This window comes from Pelecanus crispus, chromosome 1 (genome assembly GCF_030463565.1).
Source record: "Pelecanus crispus isolate bPelCri1 chromosome 1, bPelCri1.pri, whole genome shotgun sequence".
In the NCBI taxonomy this organism is placed as follows: Eukaryota; Metazoa; Chordata; class Aves; order Pelecaniformes; family Pelecanidae; genus Pelecanus; species Pelecanus crispus.
The window spans coordinates 140673697-140698126 of NC_134643.1; the positions used below are offsets into that span (position 1 = coordinate 140673697).

At 40.1% G+C, this 24430-nt stretch overlaps 1 protein-coding gene across 4 annotated transcripts in view; it reads left to right on the forward strand.

Annotated features, from left to right (window-relative positions):
• The first annotated feature begins 2786 nt into the window (after positions 1 to 2786).
• CTPS2 (CTP synthase 2) overlaps positions 2787 to 24430 on the forward strand; it is a 92933-nt gene continuing 71289 nt past the window's right edge. For 3 of the 4 annotated variants that reach the window (XR_012831040.1, XM_075710149.1, XM_075710135.1), the window contains exons 1-11: positions 2787 to 2978; positions 5799 to 5969; positions 6252 to 6352; positions 8194 to 8310; positions 9754 to 9837; positions 13926 to 14006; positions 17873 to 18024; positions 18275 to 18407; positions 21999 to 22087; positions 22883 to 22977; positions 23828 to 23890. Coding sequence is in view for 3 of the 4 variants with exons in the window: in XM_075710149.1 (XP_075566264.1) it covers positions 2813 to 2978; positions 5799 to 5969; positions 6252 to 6352; positions 8194 to 8310; positions 9754 to 9837; positions 13926 to 14006; positions 17873 to 18024; positions 18275 to 18407; positions 21999 to 22087; positions 22883 to 22977; positions 23828 to 23890 (1252 nt within the window). In the remaining variant the exon portion in view is untranslated. Of the gene's footprint in view, positions 2979 to 5798; positions 5970 to 6251; positions 6353 to 8193; positions 8311 to 9753; positions 9838 to 13925; positions 14007 to 17872; positions 18025 to 18274; positions 18408 to 21998; positions 22088 to 22882; positions 22978 to 23827; positions 23891 to 24430 lie in introns of those variants that run through there. The other variant, XM_075710157.1, reaches the window with a different exon arrangement.

A 24430-nucleotide genomic window follows, 5' to 3' on the forward strand; every position in this document is an offset into this window, starting at 1 on the left:
GGCTCCAGTTTGGCAGCCCCCCGGCGGTGGCCCCGCCGCCGTTACCGGGCGGTTGCCGGGCAGCGGGCCCACCTCATCTTCGCCCTGGGGTCTAAAGGCAGAAAGGCGGCGCGGGGCGGTAAGTTACAGGCCGGCGGCTTGCGGTGGCTCGGGAGGGGGCAGCCCTTCCCCGCTCCGCCCTCCCGCCGCCCGGCCCGGCCCCCGCTTAGCGGCCGCCCCGCGACGGCCCTGCCCGCCCCGCACCTGGGCCGCGGCGAAGCCGCCCGGCTGCTGGGGCAGGGCAGGGGCAGGGGCAGCCCCGCTCCTTACTGCTGCCGGTACTGCGGCACGGTCGGGGTGCTCCGAAATCCCCGCCGAAGACGGCAAGCTCCTGCCCCTAAGACAGAACGGAGTCATTCGTGTTCTTCTCCCCTCGCGCTGATTTCCGGTTCCCAGCGAAACGTTGCATTCCCTTTTTGCTTTCCCTCCCTGAGCTGTTTCCTTCTGCTTTTACAAGTGACTTCCCAAACCACCTGGCGTCCTTTGTTTCTATTGCAAGTAACCACTCTGTTTCCTGAAGCTGCTGGGAAACCGCTGTTCCTGCTAAAACCACGGCGAGTTTTTGATTTTGGTTCCTGTAAGCAAGGTGATAGGGTTTAAGAGTTTTGAGGTGGCACATATTCAAGATTTATACCTGTTGAATTAATTTCTTGCCCCCCCCCCCTCTTTTTCTGGAAGTACCTTTGAAAATGGCTTAGGTGATTATGAAATGTTAACGTTGGCAACTGCATGAGCTGATTTATGAAGGAAGAGTCTGAGACAGAAGACGTAGGCTCCAAATCTTAAAATCTATGCTGTTAAAAAAAAAGTTACGTGTTAAAATTAAATAGCAGGGAAAAGTCAATTTCCTGATGATCCTTTTCTCCCGATTTAAATACTTTTGATGGTTGTGGTCTTCCTTTTGTCTATATTGACAAGGAAATAATAGTTTTATTAATTCCCATTATCAATTATAAGAGCATTGATAACAAGCATCGTTACATTCTTGAACTCTGCCTCCTGAAGATCCAGGCCTTATTTATGTTATTTCAGTATAGTAAGAGGAGGAGCTACAATGTTCGTCCACTAGCTATTGCTTACTACTAGTGTTTGAAGAACCATACTGCTTTGATTTATCCTGAGTGCTGTTAGGTCATGTGCTGTTGCATGTTGTTTTGAACAAATTAGGTACATAAGTAAGGAAAGATTTTTCCTGACCCTAGGCTCTGTGGCGAGCCACGCTGTCATTGTTGAAAAATTGTTCCAGTGATTAGCCTCCGCAGCTGCCTGAATGTGATGTGAATGCAATTATGGATGAGATACACACAACATCATCCTGTTTCAGATAGGGTGGAGAAGTGGTGGCAGAATCTATGCTTGTGTGAAAGCCAGGTGAAGTAGGAGAATTGCAGGGACCGTACCAACAGCTGTTGGTGAGAACAGCAGATTACAGCAACAAGAAGGGTGATGAAGAATTGTTAATTAGGATAGTAATTATCAGACTTTTTAGGGGGTGAGAGTGTCTCCTCATCATCTTGTTTTAATAGTTCTGGATACCTTACCATTCATACTCATACACAGTGCAAGGTGGCATAGATATATTAGATTATTCCCTGCTCCCCCAGTCATACTATTTGCCTAGTATGATATTTGAATCTCTTAGTTCACAACAGGTCCTTTTTTTCAGTTTTAATTACCCAGGCTTCTTACAAACAACGAAATTTTCAAGAGAAGGAGTTGCTATATCTGAATAGCCGTTGTTGCTTCTGCTAGTAGTATTGTAGAGCATGGTGAAATATGATGTTGTATCTGATCAAGGCTTCAGCACCAGAATATGCATTAACGATCATGTTTGTGGCTTCAGGATATGCTGTTTGTGAGTACTCATAGTTGCAGTTCCTTCTTGTGAAGAATCATTTATTTCACCGTCTAGACAGGGAAGCAGAGACTCTGACAAGTTGGCCATGCTGAGGGCCACACGCCATAGTTCTCGGAGCTACTCTACCCAGGGCTGCTGTTCTGAATTCGTGATGCTAATGTGTGTGTCATAACATCAGATGTTTCTCTAAATCTGAAGCTTCAAACAGATACAATGTTGTTTTCTAGAACAACATTGACTTTTACTCTCGATCATAGTCCAGAGATGTTAGGCGATTCTTTTTCTGATTGTTTCTCACATGGTAATTTGCTGGAGAGGGAGAATGGGTAGGCGTGTGAAGAACAGACTCGGTTCTGGAGCAGTAATGTACTGTAGTATAAATATGCACATTTTAGTTCAGTTTTTCTTTCCTGGTCTCATGCTTTATTGATCTGTAGGATATTGTAAGACTTTTGGTGAAATACTTGATACACTGTGGGTTGGAGAAGCGAAAGCTGCTGAAAAATGGAGTGGATGGTATAACATTCTGATTTTAATAGATATTTCTTGCCTAACTTGTGCTTCTAAAAGTTAGTTGGTTTTTCCTGCCACAGGAGAGGAGTAGGCCGGATGAACTGTGCCTCTCTCTGGCATCTCCACAGGGCAGCATATCAAAATGGTATCTGTTATTCCACTGACTGCAGAGTGGACTTAGGCGCTTAGCTTACATATTGGTGTATAATCTGGGAGAGATGAATCCTACACCCAGACTGCAAAATGGTGATTTTGTTTTCTGTTTCTGAAGGTTGTTTCAGCTTACATTCTTTGCATACCGAGGCTGTGTTCTTCCCTGGCATGAATTTGCATTCATCAGATGTACATCTTTGTTGTTTTAGATTTCCAGCTTGAGATCGGTGTGCTTGTGCTGATTTTCCGATGAAGTACATCCTGGTAACTGGTGGCGTCATCTCAGGCATTGGCAAAGGGATCATTGCAAGCAGCATTGGCACCATACTGAAATCATGTGGTCTACGTGTCACTGCAATCAAAATTGATCCCTACATAAACATAGATGCTGGAACTTTTTCACCGTATGAACATGGTAGGAGGGGCAGTGCTGTTCCCTTTTGCATAACTATTTGTATTCACAGTAATGTGGTGGGTTTTGGTGGGGTTTTTTTTTTTGTTGTTTTTTTTTTTTTTTTTTTTTTGAAAAACAATAGTATGGTAGTTATTAGTCATTTTATAACTATTTGGCAATGCAAGTTTGTTCCTTACTACGTGTTCTCAAGGGCATTGTCTGCTCTAAGTAAAGAGAGGAGAAGCCTGTTTGGTGAAGATACTTTTATGAATAGATGCTTCCTTCCTATAAAGTACCACTTTGTGGGCAAAATCCTAGCTCTAGGTCTTGTTCAGTCAATGCTATCTTCATTTCAACTTGATTAAAAAAAAAAAAAAGGAACAGTACTATAAAACTTCTTTGAAACTTAACTCCTCGACAGTTACTTGTGAATGCTGCTACCTTGATGTCGTCAGTGCCTCTAGTGTGTCTTCATGAGAGTTAGATTAAGTTCCCATTTTAGACAGTGAGGATCTAGTCAAAACCACCCGTAAAGCTTAAAGAGCCAACTAGTGATATAATTTTAAAGTAGATGCTTAGTTTGGTCAGTTGATTCTCTAAGCTATGTTGGTTGTATTGACTACATTGCTGATGAATTACAAGACAGTCTGATGAATGTTTATAATTTTGAATGTTCCTTCAGCTGTCTGTCTTGTTACTTGTACATTCACTGAAAACAGTGGTTTTCAAAGTTCCAGAGTACCTTCATCCAATAGACATTTCTAATTCTTTTTATTTGTTGGATTTTGTCTGCTTGCTTTTAATCTAGACCAAAATTTTTGGAACTGGAGATAAACATGTTTATCTCCTGAACTGAAAAAAGACCACTTTGCTTTTTAAGTGGAGTAAAAGCATAGCACATCAGAACTCTCTCAAAAAGCCAAATTTAACTAATCCAGTAGTCCTGCACTTTCAGAAGTGCATCTGGTGCTACTTAGGCAGTTGACCTGGGAAGTTACGCCTTTACTTTTGGTGGTAAGCCTCCTGCAATGACTTGAGATTGTGAGGATGTATTCATCCCCTGGATCAGTTACAGGGGAGAGGGGATACTATGTCATGTAATTCTCACACAATTTCCTCCCCCCTCTCTGCTTAAGAGTTTCTTACTGCTTGTGAAGAAACACTGGCTTGCTGTGTAGTAAGTAGAAATTCACACAAGCCAGAATGGTGATAGGGCCACAAAAATGATCGGAGGGCTGGAGCACCTCTCCTACGAGGCCAGGCTGAGAGAGTTGGGGTTGTTCAGCCTGGAGAAGAGAAGGCTGCCAGGAGACCTGATTGCGGCCTTTCAGTACTTAAAGGGGGCCTATAGGAAGGATGAGGGTGCAATCTTTTTAGCAAAGCCTGTTGTGACAGGACAAGGAACAATGGTTTTAAACTAAAGAAGAATAGATTTAGACTGGATATAAGAAAGAAATTTTTTTGCAATGAGGGTGGTCAAGCACTGGAATGGGTTGCCCAGAGAGGTGGTAGAGGCCCTATCCCTGGAAACATTCCAGGTTAGGTTGGACGGGGCTCTGAGCACCCTGATCTGGTTAAAGCTGTCCCTGCTCACTGCAGGGGGGCTGGGCTGGATGATCTCTAAAGGTCCCTTCCAACCCAAAGCATTCTGTGATTCTATGGCAAGCCTCTTTTGTTAACATTTTGGCAGAAATATGATTGAGTCAAAGGATTTTAATTTCCTGATTGCCAGTTAACTAAAGAGGGTTTTATTTTAAGTAATGTATTTTTTTTATTCTTCCAAGGCCTGCTTCTGAGACGTGTTGGTTCCACTCTGTGTCTGTTGGCTTAAATTACAAATTAGCACAGAGGAGGTACTCAGAGCCTCACAGGATCAGGCATAAATCTTCCACTCTGTTGTACACATTGTGGTGTTTTTGTTAAACTGTTCATTGAAGTGGAGTGTTGTATCTTGGTGGGATATATATTTCCGTAGTCCACACTATACCTTCAGGGGGGTTGCTTCTTTTTTTTTTTTTCTCTTGTTCATTAGTCCCGTAATTTGTTTAGCTGTTGATTCATTGGGTCATGGCAAAATATTCTGTGTTTTTTCTGAAGAATTTTCCAGCCTTACCTCAAGATCTAGCAACTTTAGTTGCTTCAGAAGTTGACTAGATTCAGAATTTAGAGACTCTTCAGAGGTCTAAGAAAAGTTTGAACCTGAAGGATATTTTCACTAGATTTTTCAGGGTCAGAAATAACCCTCGCTGTGAACATAGTGAACCAAATAGACAAGATGAAACAACTGAAAAAGAAACAGTGGTCATGTTTCAAGAAGCATTTATGTTCATCATAACTTTACTCCTGATTCAAGCCTTGATCATTAAGATCCAAACAACATGAATTTATAGTGAAACACTTTGAACATGCATAATAATTCATGCTTATAAAAGCACAGTTTTTGGCTGCCATGTGTAAATTAACGTTTAATTTGTTGCTGATTTATAATTCCTAGAGATTGGTTTCTTCCAATCAAGGATTGTAGCATGCTGTTGAAATTCTGGCTAAATATTTTTAGGTCACTTAAATATTTTGGCACTGTAACTTAAATTTATTTGCAAAACTATACATGGATGAGGGATAGGCATTCAATGTATAAGTAATGACTCGGATATTAAGTCACACAGAATGACAATGCAGATTGAGTTGCAGCATTTGCTTTGTTGATATGTCATTGTGATATGTCATTTAAAAAACCCCATTTCTTCAATTTTAAGATAAGTTTGTGGTATTCCTGTTGTCTGTTTAATAATTTCTGATTATTTTATTGCTTTTCTGTCTGTTTTCACTTTCTTTTTTCAGGTGAAGTTTTTGTATTGAATGATGGTGGAGAAGTTGACTTAGATTTGGGAAATTATGAGAGATTTTTGGACATCAGTCTCTATAAAGATAACAACATTACCACTGGAAAGATATATCAGCATGTCATTAATAAAGAAAGACATGGTGATTACCTGGGAAAAACTGTTCAAGGTGATATTTTTAATTCTGTGGGATACTAGTCCATTCAGTCATCACAAAAGAGTGATCAGCTAGAACAAGCTGCTCATTGCTGCATCATCTTATTCCTTTCTCCTTCCCAAGAGATATGGGCATAGTCCCGTCATGTTGGGCTTCTGGGTTCAAGGAAAGGAAGGATAAAAAAAGGAGCTAGTAGTTTCCTTTTGACTTTCTGCTCATTTTCCTTTTGCATGCAAAAACTGGTATATGGGCCTAAAGTAAGATACGCTTGCCTTCTTTGGCTTTGTCTTGTAGTTGTTCCGCACATCACTGATGCAGTTCAGGAATGGGTAATGAATCAGGCAAAAGTTCCGGTGGATGATGACAGAAAAGAGCCACAAATTTGTGTAATTGAGGCAAGTATGGAACTTTTTAGGATATATATCCGCAGTGACCACAAAGAACTAGCTCGCTTTCTCTTTGCTACCTACTGTAAAAAGGTCAGACTGAAGTTTTATGGAGAGCAGCAATGCAAAGACACGTTTTATATTCTTTGATTTGTTCTGAGAATGATAGGCATGGTCTTATCCCTACAGCTTCTATTTACTTGACTAAATCCCTTCTAGCATACTCCTGAAACTGAGCTGCTTAAGAGTTTAGTAATTTCTAAAATTAATGTGAAGCATCTATTCCAAGATACAGACATTTGACTGAAGCTTTAAACTGTTAATAGTGTTGAAAAAACTTGTGTAATACCTGAAATCTCCTATGGTCAGTCAGAGGACCTATAACATTTTAGCTTTCCATGGCTTCAAATGCCCATCTTGTTGCTCATGGTCATGTTTAAAGGAATATGTTTAAACACTGTATACATCACTTTTCCACTTTCTGGTGTTATTTTTAAGATCTTTGGAGACACCTTTGTTAATCACTTAACCTGCTGATGTTCCGCACAATGGAAGTAACGAGTTTTACCCATTCTTAGTAGGGCATTGAGACAACTGGAGGAAAAGCAGTCAGTAATTGCTAGTATTACTATTACAGCAGAAAATACGGGAAAAGATTTTACCTGAGAATTTGACAGAGGAATATGTTGTATTGCCAGAGGTGACCACCGTAATCAATAGTGTGATAAACTTTGTGACCCAGGTCACAGAATTGCTCAGTACTTCTTCCGCAGAAGAATCTGCCTTGATTAAAATACACTTATTGATATAGCTGTAGGTCTTTTTTATGATGTGCACAGTGAGAGTCAAACATTTTGTTTCAAACAAATGTAAAACCAGTAAATACAGTAAATACAGAAGTTGCACAAGAACATTAATAAGTGATGGGCTTGTCAGTTCTTTAACATCAAGCGTAATTTTCTGTTTCCTCCATGTATGGTTTTTTTCTTTGTTATAGCTCCAGCCTGATAAAAATATTTTTCTTCAGGACTTTTTTTTTATGGTAATGTTTTTCCATGACAAAATCCTGAAGGAGTTACACTGAATATGTGTGTCACATACAAATGTAGTTGTCAGAAGTTTTTGTGGTACTGGATGAACACAAACATGTAATTCTGTCAAAAGCCACTTGGTGGCACAGAAAGATCATTCTGAAATACAACTACTTCATAATACGTGCTAAACGCTGCTTTATTCAGTGCTTAGTCTACTACAGCTCTTTGTGTCTTTGAAAGACATCTAATTTCTGTCTTTATAAGTAAGTTTTATCATGGATTTAGTCTTGGGTTTTGGTTTGGTAATAAATATTTAAAGTCTTTTATAATGTGAAATACTATTTCATGTTGTCCATATGGCATTTATTGTTGTTGGAAAGCTATGATAATATCGCTAAACGTCTGTATCTTGTTGGTCACAACTGTTCATTAATCTGACGGACAGGAAAATAAAGTTTTTCTGTACAAAAACCTTCACATCAGCTTAACTATTGATTACTTTTTCGCTGCTTTGAAGGCAGTGTGAAAGTGTGTATTATTCAGTAGCACCACACATTTTTCCCATGGGAAGCATATGTGTTTGGTGTAAAGTGAATGTGACAAAACTGGAAAATTGTTTTATGTTTTCCACAGGAAACAAAACGCACAGAATAGATGAGGGTTCTTTGCAGAATATGCTTGCAAATTTCAGTTGTCAGGTTTTTTTTAAAATAAAAATTTCAGAAAACTTGTTGAGTATGTCAGAGGTAGACTTTTCTATTTTTCCTTTTGTTTTTGCTTTCTGCCACTCTGACATATCCAAGCTTTCTTTTTCAGCTGGGTGGAACCATTGGAGATATTGAAGGAATGCCATTTGTTGAAGCATTTAGACAGTTTCAGTTCAAAGCAAAAAGAGAGAACTTCTGTAATATCCATGTTAGTCTAGTACCACAGGTAAGTAATTAAAATTAATAAAATAGATTTCACTCTGTATTGGGCTTTCTATTTGTTTACTTCTCCCATTAACCCTTTCATGCTGGAGGGTTTTAGAGACAGAGATATAAAACGCAGCCACATTGGGGTAAAGGCCTTGATAATTAGTGATGTGAGAATCTGTTTTAATGTTCTAGGCTATGAAAAAAAACCCTTTTCAACACTAGTTTATCTAGAAGGCTAAATATAGTTGTGCTTTGCACTGGAAGGTGCTGGTACATTATGAACCTGGTAAGAAAGGTACTCAGACTCTCTAAGGTATCTTTTAAAATGTTATTTGTTAGAGACAACACTATAAGGACAGAAGGGTATAAATGACCTTACATCCCTCTAGGTGGTAGGAACCCTAGGTGGTGTAGCATTGAACGGTTCTGATGTTCAGCATGCTGGCAGACAACATCTGTAGAAGGGATTCTTCCCTTTCGGTCATTTGAGCTAACAGATAATTTTCTTGCAAGGAAACAGCTGTATCATTTCTACTGTCAAACAGAAAGGCTGTTCTCAGGAGAACTTCTTGCCACATCCCTAGATAAAGGCAAGGCCACGCAGGTGATGTAATTGTGGGTGCTGAGTGGGAGCTGCCTGGGGGCTCCTCTTAACAACAAGCTGGCTGAGTTTGTCCTGCAGCCAAGGGATTTGTGCAGCACTGGCCTGGGCTTCCTCAGGTGAACTCTGATCTGGATCACAAACTCCTCGATGTACAATGGTCTTCCAGTCAAGACTGCTACAACTTTTTATACAGGGCTAAAAGTATTTTTCCATTCGAAATTTGACTTAATAAATAGGCTTTCTTATTAGAGGTAAGTATTCACTGGGGAGATTTTTGATAAGCAAAGGTTGGTAATGATCATAGAATCGTTTAGGTTGGAAAAGACCTTTAAGATCATCCAGTCCAACCATTAACCTAATGATGATATGATTGCACTTTGTACACATAAAAAGAGAATTATTAACCCCTGCAGCTATGGATTAGAGGATTGATCAGCAATTGGTAGGATTGATTCTGTGTGTTTTAGAACAGAATTATTTACCACATCTGATTATTTCCAACGACAGTCACTGAAGGCTTTGTGCTATGTTGGACATCCTCCTTTTATTAGCAAAATCCAACTTTTGGAGTATTCTTCTTCTTCTACCTGAGTCAATTATATTGAAACTTCTTCTCTGAAAGAAAAAAACCAAAATAAACTGGACCTGAATTAGGGCCATGTGGTTTCATCACAGAATTTCTTATATAAGTAATAACAGTGGTACCATTTCTGCTTCTGGTATATTGTGGTTCTGTTTGGATATGTTTACTTCCTGCAAGTATTATTACTTGCATTGGCTTTTCTCTTTTAACATGTAACTGCTCTGTTAGTAGATGTTAGCTGCTATTTGAGCTTTCAAAATATGTCTTTCCAGCCTAATGCCACTGGCGAACAGAAGACAAAACCAACACAGAACAGTGTTCGAGCACTGAGGGGTCTAGGCTTGTCTCCAGATTTGGTAAGTCAATAAATACTGATTTTTATTTATAGGTAGTCTAGAAGTGTCCTTGCATAACCTGTGTTCAAAGAATAAACCTTAGTCTCCCATGAGAGGCAAGAATTTTAGAAGAAATGCAACAATATGCTGCACTGTTTCGCTACCGCCACAGGAAATCAAATTACTCAAATTGATTCTGAGTTAACTTAATTCAGCTAACTCCTTGCAATGTCTTGGGACTGTAGCTATATTCTTCTTCTAAGGGGATCTTTGCAGAAAAATCATTCTGCATTGCTAAAAATAATCTAAAGTCTCAGTTTACTTTGTGGGAAGACCTAGAATGCTTCTGGCTTCTAACATTCTCTCACAAACTTCTTTTTATGCATGATTGAGCAGCAGCAATCCTACCTTTGAAGCACAGCCTTTAAAAATATTCCTGTTTGGAAATATAGAACGAGTGGGTGAACCTTCAAAATAAGGTTCCGCAATTTCTTTCATAGAATATTTTGGGTTGGAAGGGACCTTTAGAGGTCATCTAGTCCACCTCCCGTGCAGTGAGCAGGGATCCGTCCAACCTGACCTTGAATGTTTCCAGGGATGGGACATCTACCACCTCTCTGGGCAACCTGTTCCAGTGTTTCACCACCCTCATTGTAAAAAATTTCCTCCTTATATCTAGTCTGAATCTACCCTCTTTTAGTTTAAAACCATTATTCCTTGTCCTGTTGCGACAGACGCTGCTAAAAAGTCTGCCCCGTCTTTCTTATAAGCCCTCTTTAAGTACTGAAAGGCCGCAATCAGGTCTCCTGGCAGCCTTCTCTTCTCCAGGCTGAACAACCCCAACTCTCTCAGCATGTCCTCGTAGGAGAGGTGCTCCAGCCCTCGGATCATTTTTGTGGCCGTCCTCTGGACCCGCTCCAACAGGTCCGTGTCCTTCTTGTGCTGAGGGCCCCAGAGCTGGACGCAATACCCCAGGTGGGGTCTCACCAGAGCAGAGCAGAGGGGCAGGATCCCCTCCCTCGACCTGCTGGCCACGCTGCTTCTGATGCAGCCCAGGATACGGTTGGCTTTCTGGGCTGTGAGCGCACATTGCCAGCTCATGTCCAGCTTTTCATCCACCAGTACCCCCAAGTCCTTCTCCTCAGGGCTGCTCTCAATCCCTTCTTGCACCACACAGTATAGTGAAGCTAAAGCCAGCAAGTTTCACCTCATACCAGTTGGCAAATGATGACAAATGCTCAACTCCTTCCATTCTTTCTCCCCAGTGCTCTAGTAATGAGTATGTGCTTATTGCCTGGATGCAATGTTTGCCTCTCTGGCATTTTCACTTGGGAGCAGAGAGGAGATATAAGTAGATTGCAGCTGCCTGTTGTGATACCTGTCTGTCATTGGAGATGTGAATCTGCTTGGTCAAGTGTTGATAGCACTGAAGCCAGGGCAGCGCAGCTTCAAATGCCAGTGCAATCCTGGTTCAAACTTAGGCTTATCTTCCTGAGCTGCAGCTGGCGCAGCTGAAGACACACACCGTTTCTAGGTCTGCTTCAGGAGCAGAAAAGGACAATTTTGCTCTTTTGTGTGAGGCTGCTTGTTAAGTCAGAGGATATTTTCTGTACTTGATTCTGGAAGTTGTTGAGTGCTTTCCATTCCCATAAAGTCCACTGGGAGAAAAAGCTTCTTAGCCCTTCTCAGAAATTAAAGAGTAGTGAAAATAGTCACTGCTTCTGTGTGATATTTATATCCTCAAAAAGGAAAAATGATTCTTAAAAGGATAGTCGCACAACTCAGTTTCGTGTTGTGCTGCTTTCTGATTTTTTTTTTTAACTCTTGCATTTTACATTTATCAAAAAGCATGTTTATAACTACAAAACCAGTGGCTTTATAAATAGGATATGCAGAGGATGTGTTAGGTAGTTTCAAATTGTTGTGACATGGTAACTGTAACCATCTTGTGGAGGGAAAGACTTTTATCAATGCAATCCTGCTCTACATTCCAAGCTTCAGGACCTAAATTTCAAAATCCATCTTGAGGTGCTAATTGCAAATGGAAAGTTGCGTGTCATTTTTGAAGGCCTTCAAGGTAATTGCCAGTGCCTGACCTCCCCATTCCCCCCACTGCCCCCTGCGCCCCCTCCTCCCTCCCGGCTCCACCAAGTAATTTTAAAAGCCTGTTAAGTGTGTGTGTGTAATAAGAGGGAAACAGACTAATCCAGTCACTTTCTCACATCTTGAGTTCTTGCCTGAGGCAGTTCTGGGACTGCCGGAAGTGCAGTGCTTTTGCTTTTTTGCTTTTGCTTTTTTGCTTTTGCTTTTTTGCTTTTGCTTTTTTGCTTTTGCTTTTTTGCTTTTGCTTTTTTGCTTTTGCTTTTTTGCTTTTGCTTTTTTGCTTTTGCTTTTTTGCTTTTGCTTTTTTGCTTTTGCTTTTTTGCTTTTGCTTTTTTGCTTTTGCTTTTTTGCTTTTGCTTGCAAAGCCTCTTGGCACTGTTGTAAAGTTGTTTGGGCACTGCTTCAAGAAAAATCTGTAAATGGTTGCTCTCTTGGGCAGGGGCCCAAGGCCAAGACAGTACGTGGGGAAGCTCCTAGAACAGCAGTCAGGAGGGCTTCCTTCATAAGCTGTGGTGCCAGGATGCCTGATCTAAATTTGGCTAGACCTGTTATTAATACCTGCTGCCTTGCTCTCAGGTCTCAGGCTTCCCCGAGGTGGCATGCTGGGCCAGTCTCAGCTGTGTATGTACAGAAGCCTTTATGTTCTCCGTGGGGTGTTCTAAGCGCTTAATGGATGCACTATATCTGCAGATTTAATGGACTCTGTTACAGCATTTTGAAAACTGATTATATGCTTGTCAGTGCTGCCCTATTCAATTGAATTGTTCCTCATCTTCTTTGTATTACGTTTCTTTGAGATGCATCTCCATCACTGTTGTTACCGTTTCGTATTTTCATGCTGATTCTGATGTTTTTGATTTCTGTGACTCCATTAACTTTAAATTTGTCTCAGCAAGATGGACGATAGATTTCAGAGCAGATCTAATCGTGTGCTCATACTATCAAAGTTTATGAATTGTCTTCAAACAGTACCCAGTTTTTAAGTGTAAGTTGTGCTTAATGGAATAGAATGTACAAATTGTTTCATGATTTTTTTTTTGTTATTATTAGAGTCTGCACTAATTTTCCCTTGTACTTGGCATTGTTTTTCTGTTTCTAGAATTTCTTGCAAGGGTAGGGGAAGTTAATTAGACTTCATCAATATTAGTGTAGCTAAGCTGCATTCTAGCAAGGTGATCAAAGATCAGCTGCAAAAAAGGGCTTAATGCATTAAGTTGTTGCATTTGCTAGAAAGGTGGAGAAAATAATGGCTTAATCTTTAAACAGGATCATGCTACCTTCTGTTATACTTCCCGTATTCAAAGTAACTTAAGGTAGTAGACTAAGTAATCAATAGGCACACTGAGAGAGCAGTTCTGCATTTTGAGTTAGTTGCCTGAAGTTACATAATGCAAAAAACCCCCTTCCAACAAACACCAAAACATATGCTTATTGTCTTTGTTTGTAAAAATCGTCAGTATTTTCTAAAATTCCTGAGTTTTACATGTATCAGCAAAATAATAGCAGAATAACTTCACCAGGAAAAAAACCCACAAAATTATGAAAGAGTTTTCTCATCTTCAGCCGCCTCCTTTTTATCATGATGTGCAAATTAAGAACTACAAAAAGATGAAGTACTGAAATACTAAATTTAGCTGATAAAATCACAATATTTCTTTTGATTTATCATATTATTCATACTTACAGAGCTGTTAGACTTTAGGTAAAGAGTATTGCAATAGTAACTGCAGTAGAGGAGAGCATGAGGAAGCAGTATTACAGAGAATGCCAAAGAAAGATTTATAAAAGTGGGTCAGTATGGGCAGGTGACTGATGTACTTCTGCCTTGCTAGGAGATATTTGTGAGCTATGATATATTGTAGAACTCCAAAAGAGGGGAAGAGATAAAAAGGCACATTTGTCTGTGCTGTACTTCCAAAGGAGATTAATTTCTCCATGAATGATATTGAGGATCTTATATGGGTTTGCCTAGTAAATATTTAGGATTTCTCCTTCTGTTATAACAGATTGTCTGCAGAAGTGCAAAACCTATAGAAATGGCAGTGAAGGAAAAGATTTCCATGTTTTGCCATGTGGAGCCTGAGCAGGTCAGTACTTTAATATTTTATTCATCATTGCTTAAACATGTGGGAAAGCATACAAATATTTCTGAGCATTCCTGTTTTCAACTTCAGACTGTTTCATTAATATGTAATTGTTTTTACAATTTTTATCTTGCTGTCATGTACACTATAAGACTTAAAAAATATCAGGAGTTTATATGTTAAATTTTGTCAAACGGTCATTAACAATTTAAATGCATGTTATGTAAAAAATTAATAAAAGGAATAGATTTTGAGTGTATGGTTAATTGCTATACATAGTTGTGAAAACTGCAGTTTCAAGCTAGCTATGGTTGGTTATTGTCCATAAATCATCTCAGGTGGTTACAATAATGGATGAACAAAGTGTGGTTAAAGCTGGGGGTTTTGCTTATGTCCATAGATCATCACAGCCAAATGAACACTCTTACTGTGATAAAATGTAATAGGCTATTCCTGCCCTTTAACATGCTTAGAACATCTACTGCATAGCTGTATATCCTTTTACAATTCATGTGTTATTTTGGCTTTAATAGTTTCTGTGATTAATTGCTATTCAAATATTAATTTTGATAAATCAAATGCTCTTTAATATTTTTGCAAATGAGAGCATTTTACTCTTCAGTGTAATGGATGATATTAAAGGGATAATAGATGACAACAGTTATGCTGTATTTCAAATATGTGTCAGTGTTGACGTCTCTTTCTGCAGGTGTGTAAGAAAAAGCTCTTTATAGTAAGATTCCAGATGAGGACATAGAGGGCAGTGTGGCCATTACTTTCCCCCCTTGCTTCCATCTTACTGTTTGTGGAAGACAACACCCTTGAGCTAGCTTCTGGAAAATCCTTCAGAAATGCCTTTGTGGTTCCTCTCCAGCCGGAGAGAGACAACTGAAGTTCAGTCAAATAACAATGGTGTGTGCTTTTATAGCAGTATCAGGCCACGTGTAAGCATGTACATACTCAGATTCCAACTGCAGTTATTATGCCAGTCTAACTGGACCAAGAATCCCATGTGTAACTGAACTTCCTTAAGAGCTCCCTGGTAGGGAGGGAGCTGTCTTCATGGCAGTGGTTTGTTTTTTTTTTTTTCCCCAAAGTTCTGCCTTTTAGAGTAGAAGCTCAATAGTTGTACCAGTCACAGCTTTTATGAGAAGCTGAGTATATGATCCCGGGCAGAATGCTGCACTCTTGTGCTGTTCTGGCTAGCTCAAATGTCTGTCCACAGCACTGCATTGTGTAGTATAGGTGTGTGCCTGGCAGTTAGGCCCAGTGGACTGAACTGGGATGCTGCTAGGTGCCATACTGTTTTGCAGCCTTTTTTTGGGGGTTTTTTTTTTGTTTTGTTTTCATAACTGTATTCATCAGAATTCTGCAAAGCCATTCCTAAGTCCCCTGTATGTCTTAAAATGAATGAACCACTTCTGGATTTCAGAAGACACAGGCCACATGTCTATTTATTCCCTAGAATGATCCTGGATTTCTTGTGAGCTGAAGGATTAGATGCATCATCAGTATTCTTCCTGGAGCTATGTGCAATGCCAGTAGAGAAGAAGCTACAGTTTGTTTTGTATCTAGAACAGTGCTTTACAATCTCAAGGGGATCAGTCTTTTCAGTCTGCCCTTCCAATTTATTTGCTGTTGCAGAATCACAGTAGAATAGTTGGGGTTGGAAGGGAGATCACCTGGTCCAACCCCCCTGTTCAAGGAGGGCCACCTAGAGCCAGTTGCCCAGGACCATTATTCCGGCAGCTTTTGAATACCTCCAAGGATGGAGACTCCCCCAACCTCCCTGGGCAACCTCACAGTGAAAAAGTGTTTCCTCATGTTCAGAGGGAACCGCCTGTGTTTCAGTTTGTGCTCATTGCCTCTTGTCCTGTCACTGGGCACCACTGAAGAGAGTCTGGCACCATCTTCTTTGTCCCCTTCTCTCGGGTATTTCTGTACATTGATGAGATATTCCACCCCCACCTCCAAGCCTTCTCTTCTCCAGACTGAACAGTCCCAGCTCTCTCAGCCTGTCCTCACAGGAGAGATGCTCCTGTCCCTTCATCACCTTCGTGGCCCTTCGCTGGAGTCTCTCTAGTATGTCCACGTCTCTCTTGCACTGGGGAGCCCAGAACTGGACCCAGCACTCCAGGTGTGGCCTCACCAGTGCTGAGAGGAGGGGAAGGATCACCTCCTGATGTAGTCCAGGATACTATTGGTTGGCTCATGTTCAACTTGGTGTCCACCAGGACCCCCATGTCCTTTTCTGCCAAGCTGCTTTCCAGCTGGGTGGCCTCCAGCATATATTGGTGCCTGGGGTTGTTCCTTCCTAGGTGCAGGGGTTTGCACTTCCCCTTGTTGAACTTCATGAGGTTCCTGTCAGCCCAGTTCTCCTGCCTGTTGGCAGGATGGCAGCACAACCCTCTGGCATATCAGCTGCTCCTGCCACTTTGGTGTCATCTGAAAACTTGCTGAAGGTACACTCTGCCCCATCATCCAGAGCATTAATGAAGGTGTTAAATAAGACTGGACCCAGTACTGACCCCTGGGGTACTCCGCTAGTTACTGGCTTTCAGCTAGACTTTGTGCCACTGATCACCCTCTGGGCCCAGCCATTCCACCAGTTTTCCTCACTGTCTGCTCATCCTGCCCGTACATGAACAGGTTGTCTATGAGGATCTTTTGGGAGACTGTGCCAAAGGCCTTCCTGAAGTCCAGGTAGACAATATCCACTGCTCTCCTCTCATCTGCCAGGCCAGTCACTTCATCACAGAATTTTATCAAGTTGATCAAGTGTGACCTCCCCTTGGTGAATCCATGCTGACTGCTCCTGATGATTTTCTTATCTTTTGTGTGCTTTTTGTGTGAAATGGTTTCCAGGACTCTCATAACTAGTCCATGAAGCCCATATGCTATTTCATCCATCCTCTAAGTGGATTCTTTTTTAAAATTTGCTCTTATCAAGTGAGTCCTCCCTCCTTGCTTCAAGGCATGTACCACCAAAACAAAAGCAGTGTCTTCAGCTTGTTTTAGGATTATAACAGTCTCCATAGTCAGCATGGCTGTAACTTAGAGCAGCTAGTGATTCTTCATGTTAATCCTTAAGATGGTAGCTGCCAAGTTTGGAAGAACAGTTGGATAAGCCTTATTCCTACTGTAGGAGGGCTGTGGTTACCCTATTATTTTTGCTGTTGAATGGGCACGCAGAGAGGCATGGGGCAGCATGCATGTGTGTATACTTACATGATGAACAGAAGTAACTCAAGGATAACTAGGCGAGTATCCTTTACTTCTCATGTGTATCAGGGAAGAGAACACTTGTGCTCAGGACTGTGAACTCCACGGTCTCCTGTACGCCAAATGCGATGAACTTAACTGCCAGCAGCTTGGACGTGGTTTATAAATGTGTTAACTAAATGGTCCTTGAACGGACTATAATCATGAATTAATAACATAACCTAATTCACTAACAAAATTCTTTTAGGAGACTTTATCACAACCTAGTTGGGTCTGTTTTGTAAGGTTCCATTTGTGTTCTTTCTTTCCCAGTTAATATACAAGTTTGTGAGAGAGGGAGAAAGAAGTGTTAGCGAGCATTCATGCTTGTGGGGCCAGATGTTTGTATGAAAGCTTGGGAAGCTATTTTTGTATGATGGTGCGATGAAGGAAGTGAAACACACTTCTACCTTTTGGGTAGCTTTTTCCTTGTAGATATAGTGGAACCTTAAATATTGGCTGTGCTGCCCTGCACATTCAAAAGAAAAGTATTTAAACATTAGAATGTGCATAGAATACAAAGCACATGTAGTATACAAAAAATAAAATGTATATTTCCTATGAAAAATTTTTAGGTAAGTCTTTTATGTTATGCTTTTTTTTGTTAGGTGATATTTATCCATGATGTTTCTTCCACTTATCGAGTACCAATCCTGTTGGAGGAGCAAGGCATCATTAAGTATTTTAAACAGAGGTTAAATTTACCTATTGATGACCAGCCAAGTGATCTTCTAATGAAATGGAAGAAAATGGCTGACAGGTATTCCAACTCCTGCTGCTTTCTCTGGAAGTGTTTTAATTCAAGTTAGGTTTTTAGCTGCTGTGAAGTTACCAAACTGGACTGGGGTCAGTAGCATGCTGCGGGTCAACACTTGTGAATGGTTGGGGTTTAAAAACACTGTCAGTTTTGAGATTTTAAAAGATGGTTTGTGAAGTTAAAGAAAAAGCAAACATGGTTAAAATGTTTTCTTTGTGAAAATTGGTGTAATAACTGAACAATTTGTTTTCAGATACGAAAGGTTGCTGAAGGTGTGTTCCATAGCTCTTGTTGGCAAGTACACAAAACTAAGTGATTGCTATGCATCTGTTTTCAAGGCTCTGGAACACTCTGCGCTGGCAATTAATCACAAACTGGATTTAATGGTGAGGATATTTCTGGATTTTGCTTTCAGGAATACTTTGAATATACTGTACTAGTTCCCATCATGCAAGGCAGTTTTAATTCATGTGGAAATTAGAAAATGAATCATGCAGATAAATACAGACTGGCCAAGCATCTTATTTTTTTAAAGAAGTGTTTACAGATTTAATTATTTTATTTGGAACTAATAAATAGTGGGTCAAAAGCTATGCATGGGTTGCTTAGATAATGCTTGTGCAAGGCTGTTTCCACTCAGCTCTAGAAAGTTTCTCGCTGGAACTAACCACTTTTTGACGAGGAAGGTCATTAATAAAAGGCAGCAAAGACATAGCCACCATTCTGTTGTCTCAGTCCATCTACCATAGAAAAAAGCAACAGGAGCACCTAGAACAACCAGGGGTGCATAGGTACTTCTTTAATGAAGCACAGAGTATTGAATACACAGGAGTCCTGTTTACAGTGGTATTTCCAGTATCTTTTGGGAGAAGATAAGTTCCCCAAACCACGAACACTGAGTACTAAAGAAGGAATTTCTCATATCAGAAACCTGGTAACATACTTCTGTTTGCTTGAGAACACAGGTCACCAGGAATGTATGACCTCAGGTGTTTTCAGTGGCTTGGTGAAGGTGACTAGCCCTGTACCAAGATAACCAGTTATGTTTTATACCCTCCCACTACTGCTTGGTTCTGGTGGACTGTTAATCAGATGGTGAAGGAGTTGCAGCAGCTTGTGATGATGTAGAATGTACTTTTCACTGTTGCTTGTGCTGTTGTGGGCTCTGAAATCACCCTGTTGTTTTCTCACAGTATTATTCTGCCGCTTGCCAGGCATATCAGTCAGCTGCAAATCCTTCATCTTTTATTTCTGATTCATATAATCCCAGAACCTTTTCAAGTAGGGGAGGCATGCAGAGATGCACAAACAAAAGCAAATCTGAACTATTTTTTCTGTAGGACTTCTTTACTGAGAGAAGTGGGTTGATTTGTTCTATGGGGAGGGGGAAGAGGCCCTTCCTATCAAGAGAAAAGGGAAAAAACCCAGAAACTGCTTATCTTAGTGTCCTTCTACTCTTGTCCTGTGTATGCTGAATGTTGACTAGTATAAAGACAGAGAACTCGTTGCTACCTATCATGTAAAACAGCTAGGGAACCACTCAAGAAAACGAAATAACTTCATATTTTATAAGAGGAAATATTTTTGTACATACTAAGGAGCTTATGCATGGTGTTCACCCCTAAAATATATCTTTGAAATTATAAGGACTAAGCAGAATTCAAGTAAACTTTATGTGTTTATGTGACTAAGAAACCAATTGGTAGGTATCATGGAAAATATTTTAAAAAAAACAAACAAAAAAGCCAACCAACAGGAACTCGGCTTGGGGAAGAAATAGCTTATGTTTTAAGGCTTAAGCTGTTTCTTTTCCCTTGAAGGGAAAGGTGGATAGGTATCATGGAGGGGAAAAAGTAAATATATTTGTAGGGAATAGATAAACTTTCCTCCAGGATAAGTTTTCTTCCATGATACACATACACATATAGTTGGGGAGTACTCAGACCAGTTGGACATGCAGAAGTCCATGGGACCAGACAAAATGCATCCCAGAGTGCTGAGAGAGCTAGCTGGTGTCATTATGAAGCCACTCTCCCATCAGCTTTGAAGGGTCATGGCAATTGGGGGAAGTTCTTGATGACTAGAAAAGGGCAAATATCGTACCAATCTTCAAAAAAAGCAGAAAGGAGTATCTGGGGAAATGGCAGGTGGTCAGTCTCACCTCATTCCCTGGGAAGATTATGGAGCAAATACTCCAAAAAGTTGTTTCTGTGTGCATGAAAAATGAGAAAGTGGGAACAGCCAGAATTAATCCCTGGAGATTTTCAGATCCTGGGGGGAAAAAAAAAAAAAATGGCCCTGAGCAACCTGCTCTAATTTGACCTGCTTTGAGCAGGGGGTTGGGCTAGAGACCTCCCATGGCTCATTCTGACCTACATGATTCTGTCACTCGAAATAGTGTTCTATACTGGCAGCGGCATAGTGGGAAAGCTCCCTCCCAGCTTCTTGTGCACCTGGCAGAGCATGAGAAGCTGAAAAGTCCTTGACTAGTATAAACACTAATTTAGCAACAACGAAAACATCAGTGTGTTATCAACATTATTCTCATACTAAATCCAAAACACAGCACTAAGCCAGCTACTAGGAAGAAAATTAACTCTATTCCAGCTGAAACCAGGACAGATATGTAAAATAACTTTGCTTCTAGCAAAAAAGTGAAAGGCACCAAGTCCGCAAATGTGCAGTTAGCTTTGTGTGCAGCTGGTCTTAAGTTCGGTGGAGCTTTGCATTAACAAGCATGTGAATCAATGATTGCTGGAGCTCCAGTGCCGTGCTGAAATGTTAATAGACAAGGGCTTCTGCTGTACGTACCTGCATGTGCTAACCTCCTTTTTAGTGCACAGACTATTCATATAATCCTGTGTTCTGAAGGAACTGCTTAATATGTATGTGGCATCCAGCATATAACCTAGCATTCAGATATCTGAATGATGAAATGTTGATGCTGCTTGAAGTGATAAATGTGATGGCTTAATATGTTTGGCAAGGAACCCACAATTAGCTTAAACTGTAATTAGTTTATCTTTCCAACCTCCCAGCATGATAAAGTGTCCTTTTAGTTAATCCTGTATTATCCTACTAGTATGGAATAACAACATTCATAAATAGTTATTTTTCTGTTGTATTTTTGATGCCTTCTGGAGCATGGAAAAAGTAGAAAATGTCTGCTAGAAGGCAATCCTATGTGGAAAACTTAGAGCAATCTTCTTGTCAGTTTTATTTCTCTGCACACAAATGAGTTCTGTCATTTCAGATTATCTCGTTTTTATAGGGGATGGGCTCTACAGCAGGTTGCTATTAATTATGTTATTCTGAGAAAAAGACTGACAAAACCAAGAATCAAACTCTGATTTTTTTGTGTCCCCAGTGCAGTACATAGCTGCCTCACTCATTTGCTCTAGTGGTACCTCGGGAGCCATGCTTATTAACGGCAGTAGAGATTCTAATGCAGCATTTCTAGTAGGACATAGAAAATGAGTCTGCCTCCTTCTCTATGGTTGATACTTTCATATCAGTCCCCAGGAATTCCTTTCTCACAGGCAAGACAACACAGGTGTATCCAGTGTGTGATAAGATTAGATAAACTGTTCCACCCAGAAGCAAGGAAGGTGAGCACCCTGGCCACATCTCATTTGGATGTCAGAGTAAGGTCAGCACCACCCTTTGATTGGCGCCCTGATTTCCATAGGAGGAAAACTTGGGTACACAGCTATGGAGCATTCTACCAAGTCTGCTCACCTGGAGGACTGCAGGCAGGCAGAGCTTTGGAGCTACATGCAAAGAAAGGGGCATGGATTACTGCAAATACCGGGTCTTCAGAGCAAATACTCAGTCTTCAGTGAAGTTGTTATGGGCTTACTGGGAAATCCACTTGAAACTGTAATAGGCTTGTCTTAATGCTATTAAAAAGCTGGTTATATAGTGTATGCTGCTCTTTCTGTGGAAGAAATGACTATTTTATTGCATATTTTTATTAGTACATAGATTCAACAGAACTTGAACGTTCTACAGAAGTGGAGAACTCGGTGAAATATCACCAGGCATGGCACAAACTGTGCAAAGCAGAGTAAGTGGCATCGGGTATTCTGTATCCTAAATGTAGACCATGATATTTATTTCATGTGATGAAAAATGCTTCAGTAAATAATTTCTCAGTGCATCCAAACTTCCGTTACTTATGTAGAGGAATAGATGTGCATGTTTGGTGACAATCTTCAGACATAGCAAATTATAGTATCAACCTATATTTTTGAACTCTGCTTTAATCTCTTTAGACAAGTTGCAGTTGTTTGGTGAATGATGAAATGTTGATGTGTGGTTTTTTTGGCGGGGGGATAGCTAGACTTTCTTTACAGTGCAGGTCAGTTGTCAAAGAGTTTTTTTTCTTTGTCAACATGCATCATAGTGAAAGGTAGTTAGATAAAAGCTTAGTAAATGCTGGTGACACTCTGCAAACATCTCTGTTAAGAATCATTGCCAGGATTTCAATTTATATTTGTAAAGGGATGTTTATTGTCCAAATGCATTAATTTCTTCAGTATTACTTAGTAGACATAAAGTTTTGGTGTTAAGATCCTAGAGTAGTGAATATGTCGCTAGTTTATTGAAGCAATACGTATTTAAGCAGTAGGAATTTCACTGAAGCACGAGGTTGGTCAGATGAGAATTGGGGTGGGTAGATGAAACAAATCTCCAAATTTAGAGTTAAATTCTATGTATTCCGAATGGTCATACAAAACATGCCTTTTGTGCATTGTGCTTGCTTTGTCATAACCTCAAAAGTCTTTCTTCAATTTGTATGGACTTCCTTTGATGGCTTGATTTTACGTGTCAGTTGCTTTATATATGGCTGTCATTACAGTGGCATTCTGGTCCCAGGAGGGTTTGGAATTAGGGGAACAGAAGGCAAACTCCAAGCTATCTCCTGGGCAAGAACAAAGAAAAAACCTTTTCTTGGTAAGATCATTAGAGTCCGAATTTACCGTGTTTTGGAGGTGTATAGCAAGCTAATTGATTTGATTAAAAAAAAAAAAAACAAAAAACAAACCAACAAACAAGACACTAGGGAAGGATCCTGTCTTAGGGAAGTATGTGTGCTTTTGTGAATATTTGCCTTGTAAATACTGCCCAGGGTCATAGCCATGTACTATGTCTGCTGTATAGGGAAGGAAGAAAAAGACTATCCCTACTCCAAAGGTTTTATTTGCTATATTCACATTTTATGTGGAGAGTCTTTGCTTCTCATTGTAATTAAATCAGCACCATTATAGATATTAATCAGTGTGCAGGAAATATAGGTGTCTTTGGACACATTTGCTATATTAAATAATTTTTGTTGATTTACTGGTATATTTTATTATGATAAAGTCTAAAGATGCCATGTGGCCTATAAGCTAAGCACCTCTTACGTAAGTGCCTCTGAAGCTTTGGTTCCTACTCCACATTTCTTACAATTTTGTAAGTGACTACTTTGACTAGTTGCCAAAGCAAAATTTGAATCTGGATATACACATGCTTTCAGCTTCTGTTTGTCTTCATTTTTTTTATTGGTAAAATAGATGGGAGGAGAAGAAAATTTTTTTTGAAAGGGCTTAAAGTGCATAATTGTGTCACATGTATTTACAGTGTGCCAAGTTTGAAGAGTGAGTTTTACACTGAGCAGCCATTTTTGTTTTAGCTTTTTGGTAGGTCTGTGTATATACACTGGGTACCAAGATTGCTAAGCAGTCAAGTTCAAGACAGAACAGCAAGTACTTTGTCAGTCCTGCTCTTTGTAGTGTTAAATTCTGGGATTTTTGTTTTCTAGGAGTTTGCCTGGGAATGCAATTAGCAGTTGTGGAATTTGCAAGAAACTGTTTGAATTGGAAAGGTGAGCTCAATATGCTAGTGTGAATATGATTTGCTTAGAAGAAATTTTATTCTACATGTGAAATGTGTATCTCTTATTAGAACTATTGTATAGATCCTATGATCATTAGGTACTTAGCTCTTGCAACATGATCATTTTCAGCTAAGCACCCTGTGCTACCTTTCTGTACAAGGGAGTAGGAACTCTTATTATGCAGATTGCTTGAAACCTGCTTCTTTTAAGGAGTGTAGGAGAAAGTGTGCTTACAGTTCACCTCTGTAGTCTCTTTCTGGAGTGTGCAGGTGATGAGGAGTAAAAAGCAAGAAATAGTTTTCTCACTTGCTTTCATTAGTTAGAGTAGCCAAACTGTAGCCATTGCAGTAGTAGTATGAAGAGATTTAGCTCACTGATGAATTTCCACCAGTAAGAGCTGAGAGGAAAAGATATTGGAAAGTAGGAAAGGGAGTGTGTGTGACTGAGGTCATATGCTTCCTGTGGTTGCTTCCAAAATGGTGCACCATGTGTTTCAACATACAAGATTGTAGCTTCAACGAAGATAAG